The sequence below is a fragment of the Engystomops pustulosus genome, chromosome 4 (assembly GCF_040894005.1).
Source record: "Engystomops pustulosus chromosome 4, aEngPut4.maternal, whole genome shotgun sequence".
Lineage (NCBI taxonomy): Eukaryota > Metazoa > Chordata > Amphibia > Anura > Leptodactylidae > Engystomops > Engystomops pustulosus.
The window spans coordinates 175,422,888-175,445,686 of NC_092414.1; the positions used below are offsets into that span (position 1 = coordinate 175,422,888).

General features: G+C 42.0%; 1 protein-coding gene across 3 annotated transcripts; it reads left to right on the forward strand.

Moving 5' to 3' along the window:
* Nucleotides 1–1,293: 1,293 nt before the first annotated feature.
* Nucleotides 1,294–22,434, forward strand: ASB7 (ankyrin repeat and SOCS box containing 7). Of its 3 annotated transcripts, none has more exons than XM_072148613.1 (6): nucleotides 1,294–1,545; nucleotides 4,973–5,017; nucleotides 6,124–6,264; nucleotides 7,806–8,061; nucleotides 12,243–12,848; nucleotides 20,226–22,434. In XM_072148613.1, exons 4-6 carry the CDS (start codon nucleotides 7,824–7,826, stop codon nucleotides 20,363–20,365), a joined length of 984 nt encoding a protein of 327 aa, XP_072004714.1. In that variant the 5' UTR covers nucleotides 1,294–1,545; nucleotides 4,973–5,017; nucleotides 6,124–6,264; nucleotides 7,806–7,823; the 3' UTR covers nucleotides 20,366–22,434. The 3 variants fall into 3 exon arrangements, with proteins under 3 accessions (XP_072004714.1, XP_072004713.1, XP_072004715.1); XM_072148612.1 differs by having other exon boundaries at nucleotides 1,296–1,545; nucleotides 6,124–6,223; XM_072148614.1 differs by lacking the exon at nucleotides 1,294–1,545 and adding an exon at nucleotides 1,598–1,800 and having other exon boundaries at nucleotides 6,124–6,223.
* Nucleotides 22,435–22,799: the final 365 nt, after the last annotated feature.

Consider the following 22,799-nt stretch of genomic DNA (forward strand, 5'->3'; position numbering starts at 1 on the left):
CACAGCAAAAGCATGTTTAAATCCACATGGCAGAGGCTATTGGAACCTGTCATCATGTAAAATAACCTTCCTGATGACAGGTCCCCTTTATGGGCTCATGCACACCACAGGGTTTTAAGGATGTGTACTAGCTCTATTAGTGATGGGAAGTCCGGCTCTTCTTAGTGAGCTGGATCATTAGGCTCCGTTCACGGAAAAGAGTCGGCTCTTCTGGCTCCTGAACGGCTCCCTATTAATATAATATAGGGAATCTGTGGAGACAGCCATGAAGGGGTGGGGTTTACTGAGCTATCGGCTTCATGCCCGGAGCCGACCAGTGCAGGGTGATTTTAGTAGAAATAGAGAGAGGGTTGGGTCACAGGAGGAGAGACCCTGATAAACGTCACGTCTTGTCCTCCTGTCCAGCTCGACCCTCTATAGTGCAATTTCAATGTAACTGCTCACTAGATCAGTTGCCATGTGGGAGCCGGCTCCCATTGTTCACTGAAAAGAGCCGACACTCTCGTTGGCGCGGTCACCAACGACCCATCACTACTGTAGATTCTATGGCCCTATGCAGGAGCTGACCGCGATCGTGTCGCTTCTGTTCCTGAGTGAATACCGGCCAGGGCAGCCTTTTAGAATTGACATTGGCGGATGTGCGGCTTGTTGTGTGCATGTTGTGGGGAGGGGTTATCCTACTACTTGTTCTGAATACCAATTTATTATTCAGAATACTAATAACAGTAATAGTGTATACAGTGGTTAGCACTACAGCCTTGCAGCGCTGGGGTCCTGGTTTCAGTTCCCATCCAGGTCAACATCTGCAGAGTTTGTATGTTCTCTCTGTGTTTGTGTGGGTTTCCTCTGGGTCCTTTGGTTATCTCCCACACACCAAAACACTTGTAGGTTGAATAGATTGTGAGCCCCATTGGTGACAGGGACCAATCTGGCAAGCTTTGTGCAGCACTGTGGAATCTGTGTGCGCTATATAAATAAAGAATTATTATTATAATTGTTATTTTTTCCAATTTATCAAAATGTAATAAAACCTATATACATGTAATATCTCAGTGATCCGACTGCCACAAGGAATAAAGGGCATTTGTTACGGCGCTGACCCCCGGCGTACACGGCCCATCTCATTAGACCAGGATTTAAAACTGTTGGTTTCAAAACCAACGCGCAAAGCAAGACGGGAGATGTAGTCGTTAGCCTTGATGGCGTTATCGCGCCTGCGCACATGTTAGCTGCCGCCTACAGCAGCTGGTCGCTGTTGCCTAGCAGCGGCTAGGGACTCTGAGGGGATTGGGGAGGAGCTTGTAGACTGCTCCAGCCAATCGTAGTGAAATCCGGCCCGGGTCGCTCGGCTTCCCTTTCTGTTGGCGCATGCGCAGTGGGCTGGCTTTTGCAGCGTTCCGGGCTCGGTTTGCGGTGCTGTGTTCTGATTGGCTGTGGTGGAGGGCTCTTTCTGTGGCCCTGCTTCCCGTTAACGCGGAGGGTTATGGGGCAGACCCCGGGAAGTACGGAGCGGTGTGAGGCGCTGGGCAGTGGTGTGTCCCGGGGGTGAGTGTGTTTCCGTTCAGTCAGCGCTTCCTGCACTCACCACTTTCCAGTCAGGGCCTCACACTCCGTCCCCTGCTCGCACTACTCTGTAACAATGGGCAGCTGTGTGCCCGGGACGGCACTACTACTACTGCTGCCTTGTCTCACCCGGTGGATACGGTGCCAACATGTCTGACTGTGTAATACACTGGGTCCATTGTATCAGCTGTAGACAATACCCTCCCTGCTCATACACCAGGCCCCTCCTGCTAAACAGTGAGTCTCCCCTGTGTGCTGCACCACTGTAACCGGCCACACAGTCACTATGGGGCACATCTGCCTTGTATCTATCAGTTATATGGTGCCTCATGCGTTCTCATAGACCCCCGAGTAACCTCCAGTGTCATCATAACCTTGTATAACACAGGGGATCCATCCCTCTCATTGTTCTGAATAGATATACGTCTATGAAATGGTTAATAAAGTGTCTCTCTCAGGCTTCGTTATTATCCCAAAGATGGCTGCTGATAGTTGGGCATGTTAGGCCTGATCATCTAATGACTCAGGTTTACATTGCGCATTGCTTGATGTAATTTGTGAGTGAAGTGACATGTGGCACCGCAGTGATATCTTATTTAGATGGATGAGACGGTCACTGACTATTCTGCCACATCTGCTCTAAGGTACATGTGGTATTTACCTACATGGTGCAATGTAAAGACGAGTTACTATCCTTCTATCTAGTTGTATGAGAATAGGTCATCAGAATCCTTTGTGTCTATCAAGTATCGTACACTAAATACAGGGTCACTTTGGACATAACTGCGACCTGGTATATGCATGAAAGTAAAGAGTCCTCAGTTCTTGATACATTTTATCGGCTAACTAACAAAAGAGGGTAACAATTGCAAACATTTCAGACTACTCGGTACCTTCATTAAGTATGATATGTCTCCATTCCTTTATAGGACAGGGCAGCCATTAGAAGTGCTATGCTACACAGCTGTTATTGGGCTTACCTGTGTATGTTTCACTTTTTAAGTGTAGCAGTCTTACTTCAGAAAATTCTTAAAGTATTCCCTTAATCTAATTGAGGCTTGCAGATATCCGCATGTCTGCAACCAAAACATCCATGAGATAATTTTGTTGGTCTGGCAATAGAACTTGCTCAAGACATTAGGCACTAACAGGTGGTTTTTTTTCTACGCGCATTGGCTACTGCCTTCTCTTACTGAATTATCAAACCTCTATGTCTACTAAGTAGCCTGGCATTTAGGCTTTCCAATAGCACTTAAAAGGAACATGTCATCAGGAATTGACCTTATAACCCACTACCAGAATATTGTCAACACCTTCTAGTTATTGTTTCTTTTATGGTCCAGTGTGGTGGCATCATCCAGAAAATAATCATTGAAGTGAGATGTAAATTGGTTGTGTAATTCAAGGAGGAGGAGAGTTTAACACTGAAGTCAAGATGGGGACCTCTGAACGCCTCCTCCTCTGTGATTGACATCATGTATCCGACTTCGGGAGATCTGGTTAGTTATGTCTCTTGATGCAGGACTCATCAATTACAATGAAGGGGGGTTTCAGAGGAAGAGAGAGCTTGACTTCAGTGTTAAAATTTCTGCCTCCTTGACTTTATTCAGCCAATTTACATTTCACTTCAATGATATCAACAGTGTTCATCTGCTGGACAACATACTGGTAGTGGATTATTAGGTCAATTTCTGCTGAAAGGTTCCCTTTAAGACCAGGTTCAAAGCAATTCAAGCTCAACTTATTGCGTGCATGACAGGGCAGTTATGACACAGGCTACAAACAACGGACCACACGTTCAGGTGCAGGAAGCCTAGAGAGTTGTGTTTTTTTTTTTTTTTTTTTTCACATAAGTATTTTTTTCCCCCTGAAGCCATTTTGGCTTAGACTGCGTTCACAAGCAGTGTTTACATTACGTTTTGAAACTCAATACAACAGCTGAGAAGAGGAGATTTGCCTAATGACATTACTGTTAACATTTGTGTTCACAGAACACAATGTTAACATGCATGGTTTTTATTAACAGCAATGTCATTAGGAAAATCTCCTCTCCTCAGCTGTTTTATTGTGTTTTAATGTAAATGCCATGTGTGAATACAGCCTTATGGATGCATACAGATTAGTTTTCTCTTCCTGACTTCAGTAATTTTTTTACTGATGCCTTTCTGAACTATTCTTTTCAATGGGCTTTTATCACACTTCAATTTAGAAAAATGTCGAACTTGTCCTTTTTATGTTCACCAACAACATTGGATCAGTTGAAAAAAGAAAAATACTGAAGTGTGAAAAGGCCCAATAAAAATATAGTTTTTCTCCTCCTGGCATCAGTGATTTATTACTAATGCCTTAGGGCGCGTTCATAACGCGACGCTAGTGCACAGTGGGCGTGGCTCGGGCCGATCGCATATGCGTTTCCCGGGAAACGCATGCGATTAATAACCCGATCACATGCGTTTCTCTGGAAACGTATATGAGATTGCCCCAAACTCCGCCCCCTGTGCGCTAGCGTCGCATTATGAACGCGCCCTCACTGAACAAATCTCTGTGTCTGAAAGACCAAATAGCTTCGATGAAAGAAAACGGCAATATGATTCCACCATTACTTGTGGATTTTGTGCGCAGTCGATCGGACACAAATGCAGAAGGAGGGAACGTACTTAAAATTGTACAAATTTGGAATCTTTAATCCAGAGTCACATTAAACTGAATTGCTGCACACTTTAACTACAACAGTAACAGTAATAAGTTGAATACAAGTTGTTTGCGTTCACACCTGGCGTTTACATTGTGTTTTGAAAAGCAATACCAGAGCTGAGGAGAGGAGATTCGCCCATTTACATTGCTGTTAACAAGTGCATTTACAAAATGCAGTGTTAATGCACGCAGAGACATCTCGTTAATGTCAGCTTTTTGTTAAAATTTTGAAAACTCAAATGTTAACAGAAATGTAATGAGACAAATTTCCTCTCAGCTCTTGCTGTTTCAAAACAGAATGTAATCACGGTGTGAACGCAGCCTTAACTACTGAAGGGGGTGGTAGAACATTTTCAATGGAATTCAGCATTAATTGATGTTTTATAGACTGTAAATGCTTTGCACAACTCATTTTATGCTGCAGGTCATTGTGTAAATTGTGAGTTGGCGACAGAGGTTTGCACTAACCCTCAAAGATTACATTCAAGTGCACGACAGGCTTTAAGAGAACTTCCCATTTATTTGTATCTCCTGTGAGTGATGTCCCGGGACATACTATACTGTATTCTGTATAAAGCAAAAGTCTCCTGCTTTATACCTTTCCTTCATTTCGTCGGCTTAATATAATCATTATCAAGATACAGAGTGATGTTAAGATGACTTTGGTTAATCACTAATTGATTTGGTTATTGACATCCTTTCTGCTTTTTTGTAGGTCTGCCGTTAGTGACTTTCTAGAGGTAAAAGGAAAGGACCAGAGGTAAGAAAGCAGCAGAGAAATGTCTCTTACTGAGTAGATTTTACAGTGTCCTATCTGCAAGTAGCAGGATATAGAGCAGGAAGAGTTGAGTAAATTATACATAGTGGGGCATATTTATCAGGGCTAGCTTATAAGCTAGCATTTGCGATTATTCTTTGCAATCCACTACCTTCATGCCAGGTGGGAGTGGATGGGTATGAAGTGGGTGGAGCGGCCAGCACGGGGATATGAATGGTGAATTTTCATATATATGCAGGACCCCGCCGAATACATCAACTGCGATAGATGCACTGCAGCGCTATCATATACCGGCACATGAAAAAAAACAACCTCAGTGTCCTATCTGAAGGCAGTGTGTCATACGGCTTGAGAAGTTGTGTAGATTTTAAATAGTATCCTATCTGCAGGCAGCATGTTATACAGCAGGAGAAGTTGTGTAGATTGTAAATAGTATCCTATCTGCAGGCAACATGTTATACAGCAGGAGAAGTTGTGTAGATTGTAAATAGTATCCTATCTGCAGGCAGCATGTTATACAGCAGGAGAAGCTGTATAGATTGTAAATAGTGATCCATCTGCAGGCAGCATGTTATATTGCAGGAGAAGCTGTATAGCTTGTAAATAGTATCCTATCTGCAGGCTGCATGTTATACAGCAGGAGAAGTTGTGTAGATTGTAAATAGTATCCTATCTACAGGCTGCATGTTATACAGCAGGAGAAGTTGTGTAGATTGTAAATAGTATCCTATCTGCAGGCTGCATGTTATACAGCAGGAGAAGTTGTGTAGATTGTAAATAGTATCCTATCTGCAGGCAGCTTGCACCTAGTGTCCTATTTTTAGCCAACTTTATAGATCAGGAGGAGCTCAGTGGATTGTGTATATCATTTTACTGGAAAAGATTTTGTATAACTTGTTCCCTTCATCACTAGCCATATAGAGATATCCATCACTCACTCATATGACCGCTACCTTGATTTCGCAGTCTATAACATGAGAGGGGAATGAAAGCGAAATAATGGACAGGTTATTCTAAACTATGTATCATGTGCTCAACTCACCCAGCACTATCATGTTAACCATATGTTTCTTCTCTGCCTACTTCAGGTGAAAACTTTAATTTCGGGGACATGAAGTGGTTCAGTACCTCAAGCCAGAAAAGACATCGCCACTGCTCAAAGAAGAGATAGTCGCATCACCGAGAGAGGTATTTGCAGTCTATATAATGAGCATGGGCTCTCTTGTAAGGTAACATGTTGAAAAATACCTATCCTTGTATTTATAAGTGGTTTATAAGTGGTATTATTCTGCAGCGGAGTACAGTGCAGAACTAGTTTGCACTTTTTGTATAAGCTTCTTGGTCATTCCAACCCATGTTCAGTAAGCCTCTATTGTCCCTGTGACTATGTGATCACAGATAGCACTGGGTCAGCTACAGCCTGCGCAGTCCCGATGGTGGCACCTCATCCGGGTTATTCTCACTTGTAAGGCCTGAGATGCACCTGGTTAGTCACCATAAATTTACTGTCTGCTTACCCTGACCCAGTCCTAGCTAGGTTGTGTTGTATACCAAAATGAAAGCTAAATAGGTGTGGGTTTCTTTGTTATTGTGTTCTGCTAAAATAATAAAGTACAAAATATCTGATTTAAAAAAATAAAGGCTAAATAAGAATTATATCATCCTTTATGTGATAAAAATATATATTGTTTATTTGTAAACATGTTTTACATATATTACAATACTACAGGCAGTCAGGGGGTTACGTACAAGCTCTGTAGGTTTGTTCTTAAGTTGAATTTGTATGCAAGTCGGAACTTTATATTTTATAACCTTAGCCAAATTTGTCTATTAATATTGTCTCTTTGCAAAAATAATTAAACCTCTATGAGTCTCCAGACTCTACTCGTCTCCAGAAAGTAATAAATAATGCTCCAAAAGTGGCTGTAGGGCCATCATATGGTTGATTTTAAGAAGTTGGTAGTATTTAATGTTCTTACTTAGATGTTTAGTTCCATAGCCAAACAAATGTTGAACCAAAGGGTTTGTTTGATGCTAGTTTCTTTATTCTATGTGCTTGTATAAGCTTGCCATATACTTCACAGTTAACGTTTGCTATACACATAATTTTTGACACGTTAACATTACAGATCTTCTGTTGCCAAAGGCGTATAGATCTCATTCCCTTCTCAAGGTTGTCAGCTGTACGCAGATTCTGTTAATCTCCTGTTCTGGTCAGTAGCTGGCATGGGACCTTGCCGTCATCTGTTATCTTTTCAGCCATTGTGTTGTGTCTAGGATGATGCTTCTGTTCCGCTTGTTGAATTTCGTGCGTTGAAGACCTTTAGGAGAAAAGTCTTAGACACTCATTTCTAATCTTTTACAGAAAATACCTAAAACCTCTCCAGTTTGCATGTATACACAATGATATACTTTATAGATTATTAACCTTTTTTCTGACAAATAAATTCCATTGAAAGCCCATAGCCATACGTGGGGACATGTGCTATCTGTCAAGACGATGGCTAGCATACATTCCTAGACATATCCCGTTATGACAGCTAAAATACATACCCCAAAACGATGGCTAGCTTATGTCTCCAGACAGATCCCCTTACACCAAAACCACCTGCTGTTAACGTACGTATTTTGCTATCATATGCTTCTAATGCTTGGTGTGATTTTTAGTCCCCACACTCTTTTAGTGAGGCTTAACTAACACACAGCTAAGTATAAGAAATCGGTCATAATGCTGTCGGTAAAGATGTCAAACTGTGCCTTGTGTCTTCAGGTAACTTGCCTTGAATCTATGTGGAGGAAGAGCAGAGCGTGGAGGATGTTACATCATCACTGCCGCAGGAATCCTGAGCTACAGGAAGAATTGCGGATACAGGGGGCCGTGGCTGTCGGCGATGTGCACACTGTCCGCACGATGCTGGAACAGGGTTACTCCCCGAATGGCCGTGATACTAATGGATGGACTCTTCTGCACTTCTCAGCTGCCAGAGGAAAGGAAAGATGTGTGCGAGTATTCCTAGAACATGGAGGTGAGATGTATTCTAATAGGTTACCATACTGATATAATAGTTGCTTTAGTGAGTTTTGCAAGATCACATTGTGATGGCCTAACCTAAGCATTACAATGGGTGGAATCCACATCTAAATCAGATGAAATAATTCACATGCATTAGATTGTAATCCTGCAATGCAAACCATTTTACCCAGCATGTAAATGGGGTTAGTTTAGTCTCCACAAACATCTTACAGATTTTCCAATATTATCATTAACTCTTTCACCACCCAGTAAAAAACAATAATGTAGCATTGGCTGAAAGCTGCACCCACTCCCCTGCTTTTATTTGCCTTGCGGGCTAATATTACAGAAGCTACCTTTAGAAAAGGAAATTAGGTCAGAAGTATATTTTGACTTAAAGGTCATCTATCACCAGATCAAGGATTGTAAACCAAGCACACTGACATACTGGTGTGTGTCCCCTCTGGCAGAATCTGCTGTTCTTTTAACTTCTTATGTCCTTGTTTTAAGGCAAAAAAGGGCTTTAAAAATTATGAAAAAGAGTCTGAGGGGCTCAAGGCTCGAATAACACCTATGGAGTCTGGAGCCCCTCATCCTCATTTGAATGATGTTAAGTCTTTAAAAAAAAAAACAGACATAAGAAGCTAAAAGAAGAGCAGATCCAGCCAGAGGGGGCACATACCAGTATGTCGGCCTGCTTGGTTTACAATCCTTGATCTGGTGATAGATGTCCTTTAAGGTACATCTACAACCAGGATCATTGATTGTACACCAAGCACACTTACATACTTCTATTTTTTTATATTGAGGCTTATATCTGGTGAATATATCTTGTTTAGGGAACATGGTCAGAACTATCAGAAAATAATTGTTTACCCTTAAGTTTTTCATATTAAACATATTCAATTATTTACCCTAAAAAATCAATGCCCTAATTCCTCTGTACACAATGAGGTTATAATAATGCCGAAAACAGACATATTGGGGGAATTTATTGTGCGTATGATAGAAATCCCCTCCCCACCATTATGGTGGATACATCAGAAGGCTTAGACCACTGAGCGTTTGTAGGTTACCTCGAGTGCTATACAGGCCGGGGACCGAACCTCCCATCACAGGACTCAACTAACATGCCGAGTTTTAATTTTATTATTTTATTTCTAGCACTTTATTGATATGTAAATCTTCATATAGAAATGTTTCATTATAAACTGGGTATCCCATTGTCTGAATAAGTACTAGTGGTTCTAAATCATGATAATTGCTCAGATTAAAGCTTGCATTCAATTCTCATTTACTTAGATGCTATTATACTTTAGTGCCAGGAGGTGGCAGCCCATGATTTAAAAAAAAAAAAAAAATTCCACTGGCTGTCAAGACCTCTGTAAAACATTGGTCAAATGCTCAAATTAGTCTAGTGTGTGCCATCCAGTTACCTACTGGGAAACCTGTTTTCTACCGGAGCCTTACATTTCTACTTTTGGATACATCATAAATTCTGGTTGAGTAGTGGAAAAGGAAGAGTATTCCGTAAAATTCATTGCATTTCAATAGCGCTTTTGAAACACAATTCAAACACAATGGGGAGGGGCTTAGCCCGATCGCGCCATAATCGCAAATGAGCACCAAGCGTTTTGTGTATAAAGCATGTGGTGCTGATTCCTGATTGTATGTGTTTCAATGAAAACGCACATGCAATCCAGCTCCTCCCTGTTTAGTTTGTATTGTGTTTAAGGGGTATGGCTACTTTGAGATTTTGCTAACCTGCCACTAATGAATGTAGTCATATACATATGGTCACATTATGATCCTGAAATTGAGATACAAACAGAGCGATTTTAAACTTGTGCAGCCAAAGTTGTCCCATCCCCTAGCCCTAGTGTGTAGAGAAGGATTTCACAAAGAATGTTTCATGAATCCAACATAATCTGAAATGGAAGTGCCGCTTCGATCCTGCATTGTAGAACTAATGTCATTCAATCTTTAGGTCTAGAACTGCCCTGATAATACATTGCATGTCATCTCTACATGAAGGTTATAATGAGCAAATCCATATGTAGAACAAGTCGAATGTGATGTCAGTTTTCTGATGTCCCCATTTCTCTGATTTGGTTGCCAAAGATGATTTCACTAGCTTTGTGGTTTCCAGTGTGAAAGTGATTTCCTCATTTATTTTAACTCCATCAGTAATTGGAAACATTCAGGATTCTTGGGTTTAGAATGGAGAAGATTTATTAAATGGGTCATTAGGTTCCATTGTTAAAGAATCTAGAATGACTGAGACGGTTCAGTTCTCAAAATTTTATATGATGATGATTCTTCCCTGTGCGCAAAACAGAGCCCTACCGGATGAAGTTGTCCAGAAGATGGGCTATTTTGTTCCTAGCTGCTTAATTAATGTGCCCATAAGAAAAAACTTTCTGAAGATCTGCCAGATATGCTACATGCATGGGGGTGTTTTAGGAGAATTGAGTGCTTGCTACTCCGTTTTCCTGCAGAATTAAGCTGATCACTGGGCAGCACGGGTTAAAGGGGCACAAAGATACGAGACATGTGACCCATTGTTGGAAAGAGAGAAGGAGGTTATTTTACTTCCGTGGAAGTAGAATTAAGAAAAACACCATATGAGACCCGGCTACTGAACCTGTGAGAGGCAATGTTATAACTCAAGTTGATATCATGTTCCTGCATCCTATGATTTTCTTCCATGCCCCATTCAGTTTTTGTGCCGCGCCTGCCTGGATTTTGTGACCTTGCCTTTGTAAACAGGTAATTGATGAATCTGTTCCAGAAATACAGACTCTTCAAACAGCCCATGAATCCATCTCTAGACAGAGGGAAGCAGATTTCCATTACACTCTTCCTGTCCCTTCACTTTACATTTAAATAAACTGCAGGGGTGCGATCCCCGCACACTGAACATTGTGTACCAGAAGACCCTTAAATAATGTATGTTGTATTGTTTGGAAAGGCGACAAGCCACAGAGGAGCATGTTACCTAAATTCCCTACACCACTCGTGCCAGACCACAGGAAATCCACTGATCGGCAGATGTTCTGACACATGCTTTCTCTTAGCGAGGACAGGGATGTGGAGGCAACGCAGGACAGAGCTGGGTGGGAAGTCCTATTATGTGAATTTGTGTAATAGGATATACATTCTTGTACAAGTATAATTGCACATTTAGGACAACAATGGGGGCTTCTTTATTCTGCATTGTGAAGTTTAAGTATTTCTTACAGATTTTACGTATGGCTAAAAGGGAATCAACCACTTTTTATGTATATGAACCAACTAAATATGGTTAAGTACATTGGAAGCATCTAGTTTATAATCTTGCATCACTTAGCTGGTCTGCAAATATGGCAAACACCATGCACTGCACCTCTTATTCCTCACACACCTTCCCCCCTCTCTTGGCACCATCTTTCTGTGTTTGCTTCAGAATAACCAACTCTTTCCTGGATATAAAACAATGGTATTTGACCTGGAAAATCTGGTTCAAATATCAGGTCAAAATCCGCTGTTGGACTTCCCGTTGCAGATTTGGACAGACCTGCCCTATACACTGAGTGTGTCCACGCAGATTTCACCAAGGATATAGGGTATGCTGCTTCTTTTTGCTTTGGTTGACTTCAATGGGCAAGCTATTTTGGTATGCAGTATCCAGTTGAAACATCTGTGCAGGTGAACAATCCCTTAGAGGCTTGGTACCACATACTACAATATCAGGAAGAAAAATATTATTGATTGGGGTCTGTCTGCTGGGACCTCCACCAATCATGGGAACAGGGCTCACTAATCAAAGTAATTGTTTCGTTGGAAGAAATCAATAGTCTTATTTTATGGAGTATAACATTGGAAAATATTTTTGGGCAGTTGGAATAACCCTGACTTGAAGACACCCGACTTACAGACGACCCCTTGTTACAGACTGACCTCTTTGCTTACGGTGACCTCTGGTGAAGCTCTCTGGATGCTTTACTTTCCTCCCAGAGTGCACTGATCAGCTGTAAAGTGTCTGTAATTAAGGTTTCTTTTATAATCCTTCTTCCCATAAAAGCAGAAAATTTTCACTGGGCCAAATGTAATTTTTGCCTGGAGCTGAAATGTACAAGAACTTATAGCTTTGGGTTAGTAGTTGGAGTATGACACTGTATGTACATTCTGTAACGTCTCCACTTTGTGTTACAGCGGACCCTACAGTGAAGGACCTGATTGGTGGCTTTACAGCCTTGCACTATGCTGCCATGCATGGACGGGCCCGGATCGCACGCCTTTTGCTGGAATCAGAGCACCGCAGTGACATCATTAACGCCAAGAGCAATGACGGCTGGACGCCCCTGCACGTGGCTGCCCACTACGGCAGAGACTCCTTTGTTACATTACTTTTGGAGTTCAAGGCTGAGGTTGACCCTTTAAGTGACAAGGGCACAACTCCTTTGCAGCTTGCCATCATTCGAGAAAGATCCAGCTGTGTGAAGATCCTACTGGACCATAATGCCAATATTGATATTCAAAACGGGTTCTTATTACGCTATGCCGTGCTCAAAAGTAACCATTCTTACTGTCGCATGTTTCTCCAAAGAGGTGCTGATACGAACTTAGGGCGACTAGAGGATGGACAGACCCCGCTTCACATTTCAGCACTCCGGGATGATGTCCTGTGTGCCCGGATGTTGTACAATTATGGTGCAGACACGAACACTAGGAACTATGAGGGTCAAACCCCACTAGATGTATCACAGAGCATCTCTGAAACTAGCCGACCTTGCCTGGATTTCCTACAGGAAGTACGAAGTAAGTAAATCAACTTTTATTTAGTATTATGAAATCGATTATTAAAATTTTTATACAGGTCATTGTCATTCCAAGAGAAATCAAAATAATATTGCAGCAGTTCACTCATTTGGTTAATTAAAAATGTTCAGGGGTATTCTGTTTTATTATATGTGTGTCTGAAAAAAAATTATATATATGTGTGTGTGTGTGTGTATATATATGTGTGTATGTGTATATATATATATATATATATATATATATATATATATATGTGTGTATGTATATATATATATATATATATATATATATACACACGCACACATATATATAATTTTTTTTTCAGACACACATATAATAAAACAGAATACCCCTGAACATTTTTAATTAACCAAATGTGTATATATATATACACACCTTGTACAACTATAAATAAAATCCATATTATTATAATGTATCCCCATGAAGATAGGCTATCAATATTTGATCCATGGTGGTGAAGGGGTGACACCTGGCCAAGCACAGATCAGCGACTTGGCTCATGAGGATAAAATAAAAGTACTGGACAGACCCTTAATTTCTGCTTGGTGTAGGGGAAAAAATTAGTTTCCATGAAATCTCCTTTTTATTTATTTTTTTAAAATGTATTTTGGTAAAACATGTTATGTCCACCAGATGTCATTGTAGTCCTCATGTTTACCAATGCCTTATATTTGGTCGTTTTTGCAATATCGGCCATACAGCCAATTGTGTTTGGCAGCTATGGGCAACTTCTTGTGTATTCACAAGAGATTCACAATGTGATGATGGTAACTGTGGTCCCACATAACATCTGTCAGTGTGGTTGGACTATGAGAAGAAAAATACAGTAGGAGATGCCATAAGGAAGCTGTGTATATATGTGGAGGGCAGCATGGTCAGAAAAGGGAGAGGCTGATGCTATCAAAGGAGGCAAAGACACGGGTACCTATACATGCAGAGACATGTCTAATGGAAAAGATTTATTGCATAATCTCTATGCATCTGAGTTGCAATACCGGCACAAACCATGTATCTTGGTTGGCCACTCTGTAACAATGGTTTCCCTGGTGCCTTTACTGCCTTAATAATCTCTGAATGTTCATCAAGGGATTCAGCAGTCCTGGTATTTACTTTTGTGCTGTGTGCAGACTCCCCACGATTCTTTGTTTACATGTGAGAGCACTGATGAATAGGAGGGGCTGCAGCAGGAGATTGACTTGTGCTGCTGTCTTCCCTCCTTCTGTGTCTGTCAGTGAGAGAGACTGTGAAAAAGACAGATACAGTGGGTGACGCCATTAGGACGGGCTAGAGCAGTGAGGGAGAGGAAGTTGTGCATATATGGCAGCATGGTGAGAGTTAGGAAAGGCTGAACCTACCAAACGAGGCAATGGTACAGGTAACCTCATATGTATGAGCATCAATTGAGAATCCATTAGAGCTGCTGTTCATAATCATAATAATCTTTGGGGCCCATCATATCTTTTCACTGGAAGATTGCATTGAGTGGTCGCAGTAGCCACAGTTGTATGTTATGGCTGATGAGAGTATACATTTATAGGTGTCTATATACTGGTGTTCAAAGTTGGATCATTAGTATTACAGCTTGCAGCGGTGTAGGGCTGAGGTTCTCTCTAGCTACCAGCGCATAGACTGCAGGACACTAACCCCATATCTATGTATTACTAGGAGACCAAACGTGCATGTCTCACTGCTGGATGGGGGATTAAGTGCTTAGACTTGTGAGGTTGTATGGTTGTGCAAGCCATTAAATGAAGCACGTCACTTAGCTTGCAGCATGCCAGGACTGTTCAAAGGAGTCGGGCCTTTTTAGCATTAAATCTTCATAAGTTTCCTTTAATGGGAGAATATAAATCTTTCCCAAAGTCTCTGACTGCCCCAATGAGGATTCAGTGCTGACCATCGGAATGAAATTTCTTTGAAGAACAGAAGAGTAAGAAAACAAAAAAAAACATCTTATAAAGACGCCTGAAATTGATGAACATCTTGGATAAGATCTGAGAGGGCTGGGAATAGCTTAGGATAATGAGCCCGAGGTAATTTACTCCACAAATAGATAAGATCATTATTAATGTATTTTTATGCACTCTATAGGATGAATGCTAATCATTTAACCCTGTATTTGCCTTCAATTCATTTTTTTCATATTTACCCCAACTGAGTAGCTTCTTAATAATAATTCCTTTATATATATATAGTGCACACAGATTACGCAGCGCTGCACAGAGCTTGACAAATCGCTTCTTGATTCTTTAATTTTTTTTTTTTATTATAGGATAGGCATAGATATTGATAAGCAGTCCTCCAGGGGAAAAGACAACAATATAAAATACTGATATTTGGTGTTTTATTGCAGCTCCCCCTCCTGTATCAGTATTTTGAGGGGCTCTTCAGAATGAGGATATGATTTTTATATCTGTGATTTGCTGAGAAGCTGCTGAGCTCATGTAAGTGTGGTAACCCATTATACTGATACACAGTGGGTCCCAGCAGTGGGACCCCTGTGATCCAACATTTATCTCCTATACTGTCATAAAGGACAAAATCCTTTAAATTATTCAACGTTCAAGTAGAGGGACTAAGGTGAACATTAAAATAGCCAAGGCCTTTTCTGACAGATGATGATTTGGTTACGAGGCATTCTCATAATGATAGCCTATCCTACTGATAGACTAAAGTGGTTTGGGACCTCACTCAGGATCATCCACTCTTCTCCAGATTAGAAACCCGTACAAAGAGCTCAAGGTTTTCCTCCAAGTTGTCTGATTTCCTCCCGCATCCCGAAACTATCCTGCACTTTGGGGTACCTGCACTTTGGGGTGTTTCCCAGCCTACAAGATGGTACCCATTTGCATTTTCTGGAGAAGATGTGTATTCTGGTTTCGTTCTGGTCATAATTGAGGGTGGTCCAGCTGCCTTGCTTGGTTCATGGCTGAAGGGGCTTTGCCGTCTCGCTGCTTGTGTGACCCGGGGGCCTGGCCGCCTCGCTGCTTGTGTGACCCGGGGGCCTGGCCGCCTCGCTGCTTGTGTGACCCGGGGGCCTGGCCGCCTCGCTGCTTGTGTGACCCGGGGGCCTGGCCGCCTCGCTGCTTGTGTGACCCGGGGGCCTGGCCGCCTCGCTGCTTGTGTGACCCGGGGGCCTGGCCGCCTCGCTGCTTGTGTGACCCGGGGGCCTGGCCGCCTCGCTGCTTGTGTGACCCGGGGGCCTGGCCGCCTTGCTGCTTGTGTGACCCGGGGGCCTGGATGTCTTGCTTGGTTCATGTATGAAGAGACTGAAGTCGGTGTATATTGTGTTTCTACCTGACATGCTGCCTCGTATTGTATACATAGTACACATAAAGCAGATCTTGGTGCACCCTTCCCCTTTGTGTTACCTGTGTAATCGCCATATGCAGCCCACAATGCAGACAGGACAGCAGTAACGCCAGTGCTATTAAATCTCATCAGTGTGTGCATTCCTTCCTAAGCGCTTCCCTTTGATATGAAGATATCTTGTGGATGGCAACCAGGGGAAGAGGCCTCAGATGTCGATTCAAGGAATATAAACCTATTGGGCTCAATTAACTTTTGGCAGGCCGTGCTGCTTTCTGCTAAACCTAAATCATCTTACATAGAGGCTTAATGTTTTAGATGAAAAAATTTCCCAAAATGAGGTAATAACCTTTTACTTAGCACAAGGCCACAGGACTGGGCAGTCATTGCCTGGTCAGGTCCTGAACTAAGAGCTGCTGAATTATTGTTTTCTGGAGGGATTGTGTTATTTATGAAGGAATTGCTTTATATTCAGTTTTCCGTGCAAGACCATTAGAGGTGAAACTTAATTTCATGTGTTTTGGGACAACATATAAAAAGAATTTTAAGTAAAACTGGTAAAGAAACAAAGCTGTTGTGTACAATATTCTCTCCCAGCCCAGATGTCATTATTTCTACAGAGACGTGAATGCGGGTCCTGAAGTTAATCTGTCACAGATTACATTACACCCTCCATCACAATGGAATAACGTGAAGAGAGATTCCACATCTGCGTGCAGACAGAGCAGCCATGTGATCGGGATTGAGAGGACCCACATGGTTTACAAACCCTGCCAGATGTCCGCCAGTCCTCTGCCTGTTCGCACATGGGATTGCCCCATTCATGGGCACAGGGGCCTCTATGCCTGGAAGGCGTTTTTTGCGTGTTAATTTTCATGGAGGCTCTGTGTCTCTGCAGGAAATCCCAGCCACACAGCTTTCCTGAAATGTCTGGTGCCAGCCAAGGAATGGTCATCCATGGGAAGTGTTCCAGTGGCACCTGCTATGTTGTACGCGATCCTATTCCTGCTGATCAGTCTGCATATTTGTGAGGCTGAGAAACTGCATGGGCTATTGCTGAAAACAAAGTTATAAATTCTTATAATGTTCATGGTTGAGTTGTCATGGAAAGTTATGCCAAACTACCCAGGGGATGGGACTCTGCTTCCTCCTTAAGCTTCTTGGTATGGTAGGATGGTGTTTCTTTGGCGGGAGCACCCAACAGATTGCAACAACTCACTATGTACCACTCTGAGTACTTGTCATATGACACATCTTTACCCATAAGGGAAGCAGTTTATAGGGGTTATCCACTTTCAGAAAATAATTTGATATGGTTTAGCACTGAAAAGTTATACAATTTCCCAATATACTTTCTGCATTAATTCTGTATGGTTTTCTCTGCTTGCTGTCCTTCTTTATAAAGCTTCATTGCTTACTTCCTGTAGATAAAAACCAGTACCTGGTCATGTGATGTCACACAGGTGCACAGCTCATTATATCCATAGTCATATGATGTCACACAAGTGCGAGGCTCATTATATCCCTGCTCATGTGATATCACACAGATGTGTGGCTTATTATATCCCTGGTCATATGATGTCACACAGCTGCGTGGCTTATTATATCCCTGGTCATGTGATGTCACACAGCTGCGTGGCTTATTATATCCCTGCTCACGTGATGTCACACAGGTGTGTGGCTTATTATATCACTGGTCATATGATGTCAGACAGGTGTGTGGCTTATTATATCCCTGGTCATGTGATGTCACACAGGTGTGTGGCTTATTATATCCCTGGTCATGTGATGTCACACAGCTGCGTGGCTTATTATATCACTGGTCATATGATGTCAGACAGGTGCGTGGCTTATTATATCCCTGGTCATGTGATGTCAGACAGGTGCGTGGCTTATTATATCCCTGGTCATGTGATGTCACACAGGTGCGTGGCTTATTATATCCCTGGTCATGTGATGTCAGACAGGTGCGTGGCTTATTATATCCCTGGTCATGTGATGTCACACAGGTGCGTGGCTCATTATATCCCTGGTCATGTGATGTCAGACAGGTGCATGGCTTATTATATCCCTGGTCATGTGATGTCAGACAGGTGCGTGGGTCATTATATCCCTGGTCATGTGATGTCAGACAGGTGCGTGGGTCATTATATCCCTGGTCATGTGATGTCAGACAGGTGCGTGGGTCATTATATCCCTGGTCATGTGATGTCAGACAGGTGCATGGCTTATTATATCCCTGGTCATGTGATGTCAGACAGGTGCATGGCTTATTATATCCCTGGTCATGTGATGTCAGACAGGTGCGTGGGTCATTATATCCCTGGTCATGTGATGTCAGACAGGTGCGTGGGTCATTATATCCCTGCTCTTGTGATGTCACACAGCTGCATGGCTTATTATATCATGGGTCATGTGATGTCACACAGGTGTGTGGCTTATTATATCCCTGGTCATGTGATGTCACACAGGTGCGTGGGTCATTATATCCCTGGTCAGTAATCAATAAGCCACTCACCTGTGTGACGTCACATGACCAGGGATATAATGAGCCGCGCACCTGTGTGACATCACATGACTATGGATCAGTTTTTATCCACAGGATAGGAAGTAAACAATGAAGCAGAGATCTAGAAAACTGAGAAGTAAATACAAAAAGTGTATTGGAAAAATGTTTAGCTTTTCGTTACACAAATAGATAATTGCTTTAATATAATTCATCAATTCATAGATCCATAGAATCTTTCTGTAACATAAATTGTAGTTTTTTTTTTCAAATGTTTTTGGAGGTGGATTCAACGGTAAAAGTAGAGTAAATCTGGAGAGGACTCCTGGGGGTGATGGTGAGAGTCCTGTGGGGTGGAGTGAGCAGGACACTCATTGAAAACTGCATTGGAGAAATGTATACTTGCCGTGTTCTGGCTCGCCCCTCCAGTAACTGCTCTGTTATTTCACATACACTCCTGGCAGGAATAAGGGATGCTACCTGGGCCATTGGAGGCCACTTATTTGCCACTGGTGTAGTATGACAGCTGTCACTTTCAGCCCATCCAGGATGGCTACTACAATGCTGGTCCAGGGAGCCAGAAATAAAAGAATGTTTCCATATTCCTCCTCCTATTACCCAGGAATAGAAGATCTGTAGGGATTATCCAGTAGTGAGTCAGCATGTACCCCGACAGAGATTCATCTATACTGGGAGTTAACCAGTGACCTTCCCTTCTATTACTGGGTTTCTCGTATTTACTCTCATTCATCTTCAACCACGAATGACTAAGCGCTGCAGATACTGAGGAACCTCACACAACTCAGGACTTCGAGGGGGTTATTGTGGATGTTATAACAAAAGCCTGGAAAAAGGGAGACATTCCTGGAAATTGTCCTTGAAATATTTACTAGTATGTGAGGCATAAGGGATGATCAGAGTAAGATTGCACAACACTACGCTGGTAACAGGATAAAATTGATGTCTGAGACTGCAGAATGACTCTCGAAGCAGTCACAAACTACAGACCCAGCATGAAAAAGGGACAGGAAAGTCCCTAAGAAGAGGCTTAGAGTCTCCTAGTGTTTTTCTCACATTAGTCAAGATTGTGACCTTTGCTGAGGCTGGAGAGACATGGAGTTCTGTGGATGTTCTGTCAATTTTCTGGATGGCTTGTTTCTGTATTGTATCAGCCATGATGGCTGAACAGCCACTCCTGAAAACCTCTGTATGAGGCACTGAACCTTAAATATCACAATGCTGCTATGTCCACACTGTATCTTCATGTATCCGCTGCCTTTATGCGATGGGAAAGGTCCTGGTGCACATAAGGATGATGTCCCTGACTGGCATCTGTCCCCCTGTGGTACCATCTCACATGCTGAGGCTGCTGGCACCAAGAGTTATGTGTCTTGGACTTTACACCTATCTACATGGTGTTTACTATAAATATTGAACGTATTCTTCATAAGTTCCAATTTTGCCAAGTTTTTTTTAGCTTTTCACCACTACAAATGTCTCTTTAAAATCTAACACACTTCTCCTGTTCCCCTTACTTACAGGGCAGCCCCGATACCTGCAAGATTTATGCCGAATTAAAATTCGCTACTGTATTGGACTGCAGAACCTCAAGCTACTGGATGAGCTCCCCGTTGCCAGGGTCATGAAGGACTACCTAAAACACAAATTTGACGACATCTAAGTGTGAAGTAATGCTAAGTGTCAATATTCCAAATGTGGGTTAGGCTGTTGTCTTGCACAAGTATATCCTATGCAATTTCTGATGTGGGACGGAGTCAGAAGGCAGGTATACACTTTTTGTTTTTACCATTTCCCTACAAAAAAAAAATTAAAAATCAGTAAGTGAAATTGACCCAAAAAAGTCTTAACCTTTTTTAGGGTATAGGTATTGTGGTCCATGTTTTCAGTTTCACTTTTAATAATTACTTTTCTATATTTTTTCTGAATTCCTCTTTAATTTATTTCTTACCTTTCCTACTTGACACAGAGCAAACTGGGTCACAATCTGGGTGCAGCGGGTCCCCCTTCTATTACAGTTTACAAACAACTGAGGCAGAAGCTTCCTGCTGAGGCTCGTAGCTTGTGAATGGATACTTTCATCTTGTGTGTAAATGATGGGAACATAATGCCAATCTTTTCTAATACACCTTCATCTGCCTTCACACATTCTAGTCTGCAGGGATCTATGTAACCAGAAGGACCCTCTCCAATAAGACACCCGTTTTTACCACTACTGGATCTTTTTGTTCATCTCCTTTATCCACAAGTATAACATTCACAGGCAGCTTACAGGCAGTCGCAACTTTTATGCACATTTTATACAACATTTTGCAGGTAATCAACAATCCAGTAGTTATAGAAACGGTAACTTTGAATCCTTTGCTGCGCTTTATGATGGGTTTTGTCTCCATTCTAGCCAACGTTCCCTTGCGGTGGGTTTATCATATTATCTGAGCTTTGCAATACTCAAAGTATTTTGTGAATCAACAAATCGATCACCCACACTGTTAATGGGATTGGTTTTCTTTGCCATCACAATTCTCAATCCTGGCACATTATGAGCCCTCTGATGCCACCCCATTACTAGAGGGGAATTGAGGGGTCACATTTCTGCCAGTAGAGTGGAGAGAAGCAGATTTTTAGTAGAGAACATACATGGGAACGGCCTCTGGAATTGTATTAATAGCACAGTCTGAATTGTGATAAACGCCTAATTAAGGATCGATCCCGAGCAAGTGTTCATCCTAATATTTGGATATGCAAAGTTTGGGTGAGGGGTGAAGAGGACATGGTATACTTATAAATAAATCAGAATATAGGTAAAGTTTTCAACCCTAATACTAGTGTCCATACTTAAAAATATGGTCACTTTTTCCCAAAACCAACATAACCCGTCCACAGGTTGTGGGTGGTATTGCTGCTTATCCCTATTTTCTAAGGCGGTGGTGGCGAACCTATGCTATTGGCGCAGGAGGTGGCACTCGGATCCCTCTCTGTGCCCCCAGCACAGAGTCTACCGGGCAGGACGTAAGGCCTCCTCCTGCAGCCCAGGGTCCTTGATTGTTGAGGTGTGGACAAGACTGGAATATCGTGATTCTACCTGTCAAGAACCACAACAATAAACTGAATTTCCCTTCCTTCTTTCATTGTATTGGCCTCCTCAGAATGCTTATACGATTTAAAGCTGAGGCAGAGCAGTTAATAATAAGTTAATGTTTCTGTTCTGGTGCGTTACGATAAATATTTGGGGTTCAGTGGTTGTTCGAGCACTCGGTTCGCCATCACCGCTCTAGGGGATACGCTCTGCAATACCTGGTACAAGCTGTGGACACTGGGCTCTTTTTTTTGGGGGAAGGAAATGAGGTAAAAAATGTTTTTCTAAACCTGGACGATCACTTTGTTATGTAGCCAAAGTATTAACCCCTGCAGAATCCTCCCACCCGCTCCTCCTATCCAGGACTATCTTTTTCAGGAGATTTTATTTCCATTATGGAAACTCTTTATAAAAAATGTTTTCTATATGAATGATGCAGTGGAACAAAACAACTTGGTTACCTGTTCTTTTCTCATCAGGCTGTGAAATATATACATGAATTTTTTTTTTTTTTTGTTTGTTTAACCCCTTTTAGGCAGCATTATGTTTTGCAGTTGAACATACTTTTATTTTATTTTTTTTCCCTTCTGCTCTGTGACTTTGTTTTCTCTCATGTGTATGGTGCTATGGTGTCTTATTTATATACATAATTAATAAAAGTCACATTTTGAGAACGTCTGGTGTTAATTGTTGTGTTAATGGTTTATACTGGTAATTTTTTTTAGGCATTTGATGCAGATATGTAACAGCTGTGACCTCCAGAGGGAATATCTCCCAGTTACAAGCGTCCCTGCTTATACCGCCTAGTAGTGCACTGCTTCTATGAGTAATGTCACTTGTTGGCTTGTAGTATGACGTGGTGGAGCGCAGTCTAAACTCTCCGTGTATGAGGTGGAGCTCTCTACATACCAATCAGTCTTGTAATAAACTGAAAATACTTTTTACAATACCTCAATCCCAAGACATGTCAATTCTTTGTAATGGCAAGTGCCCACACAAACTAAAGCTGACATTCACAACA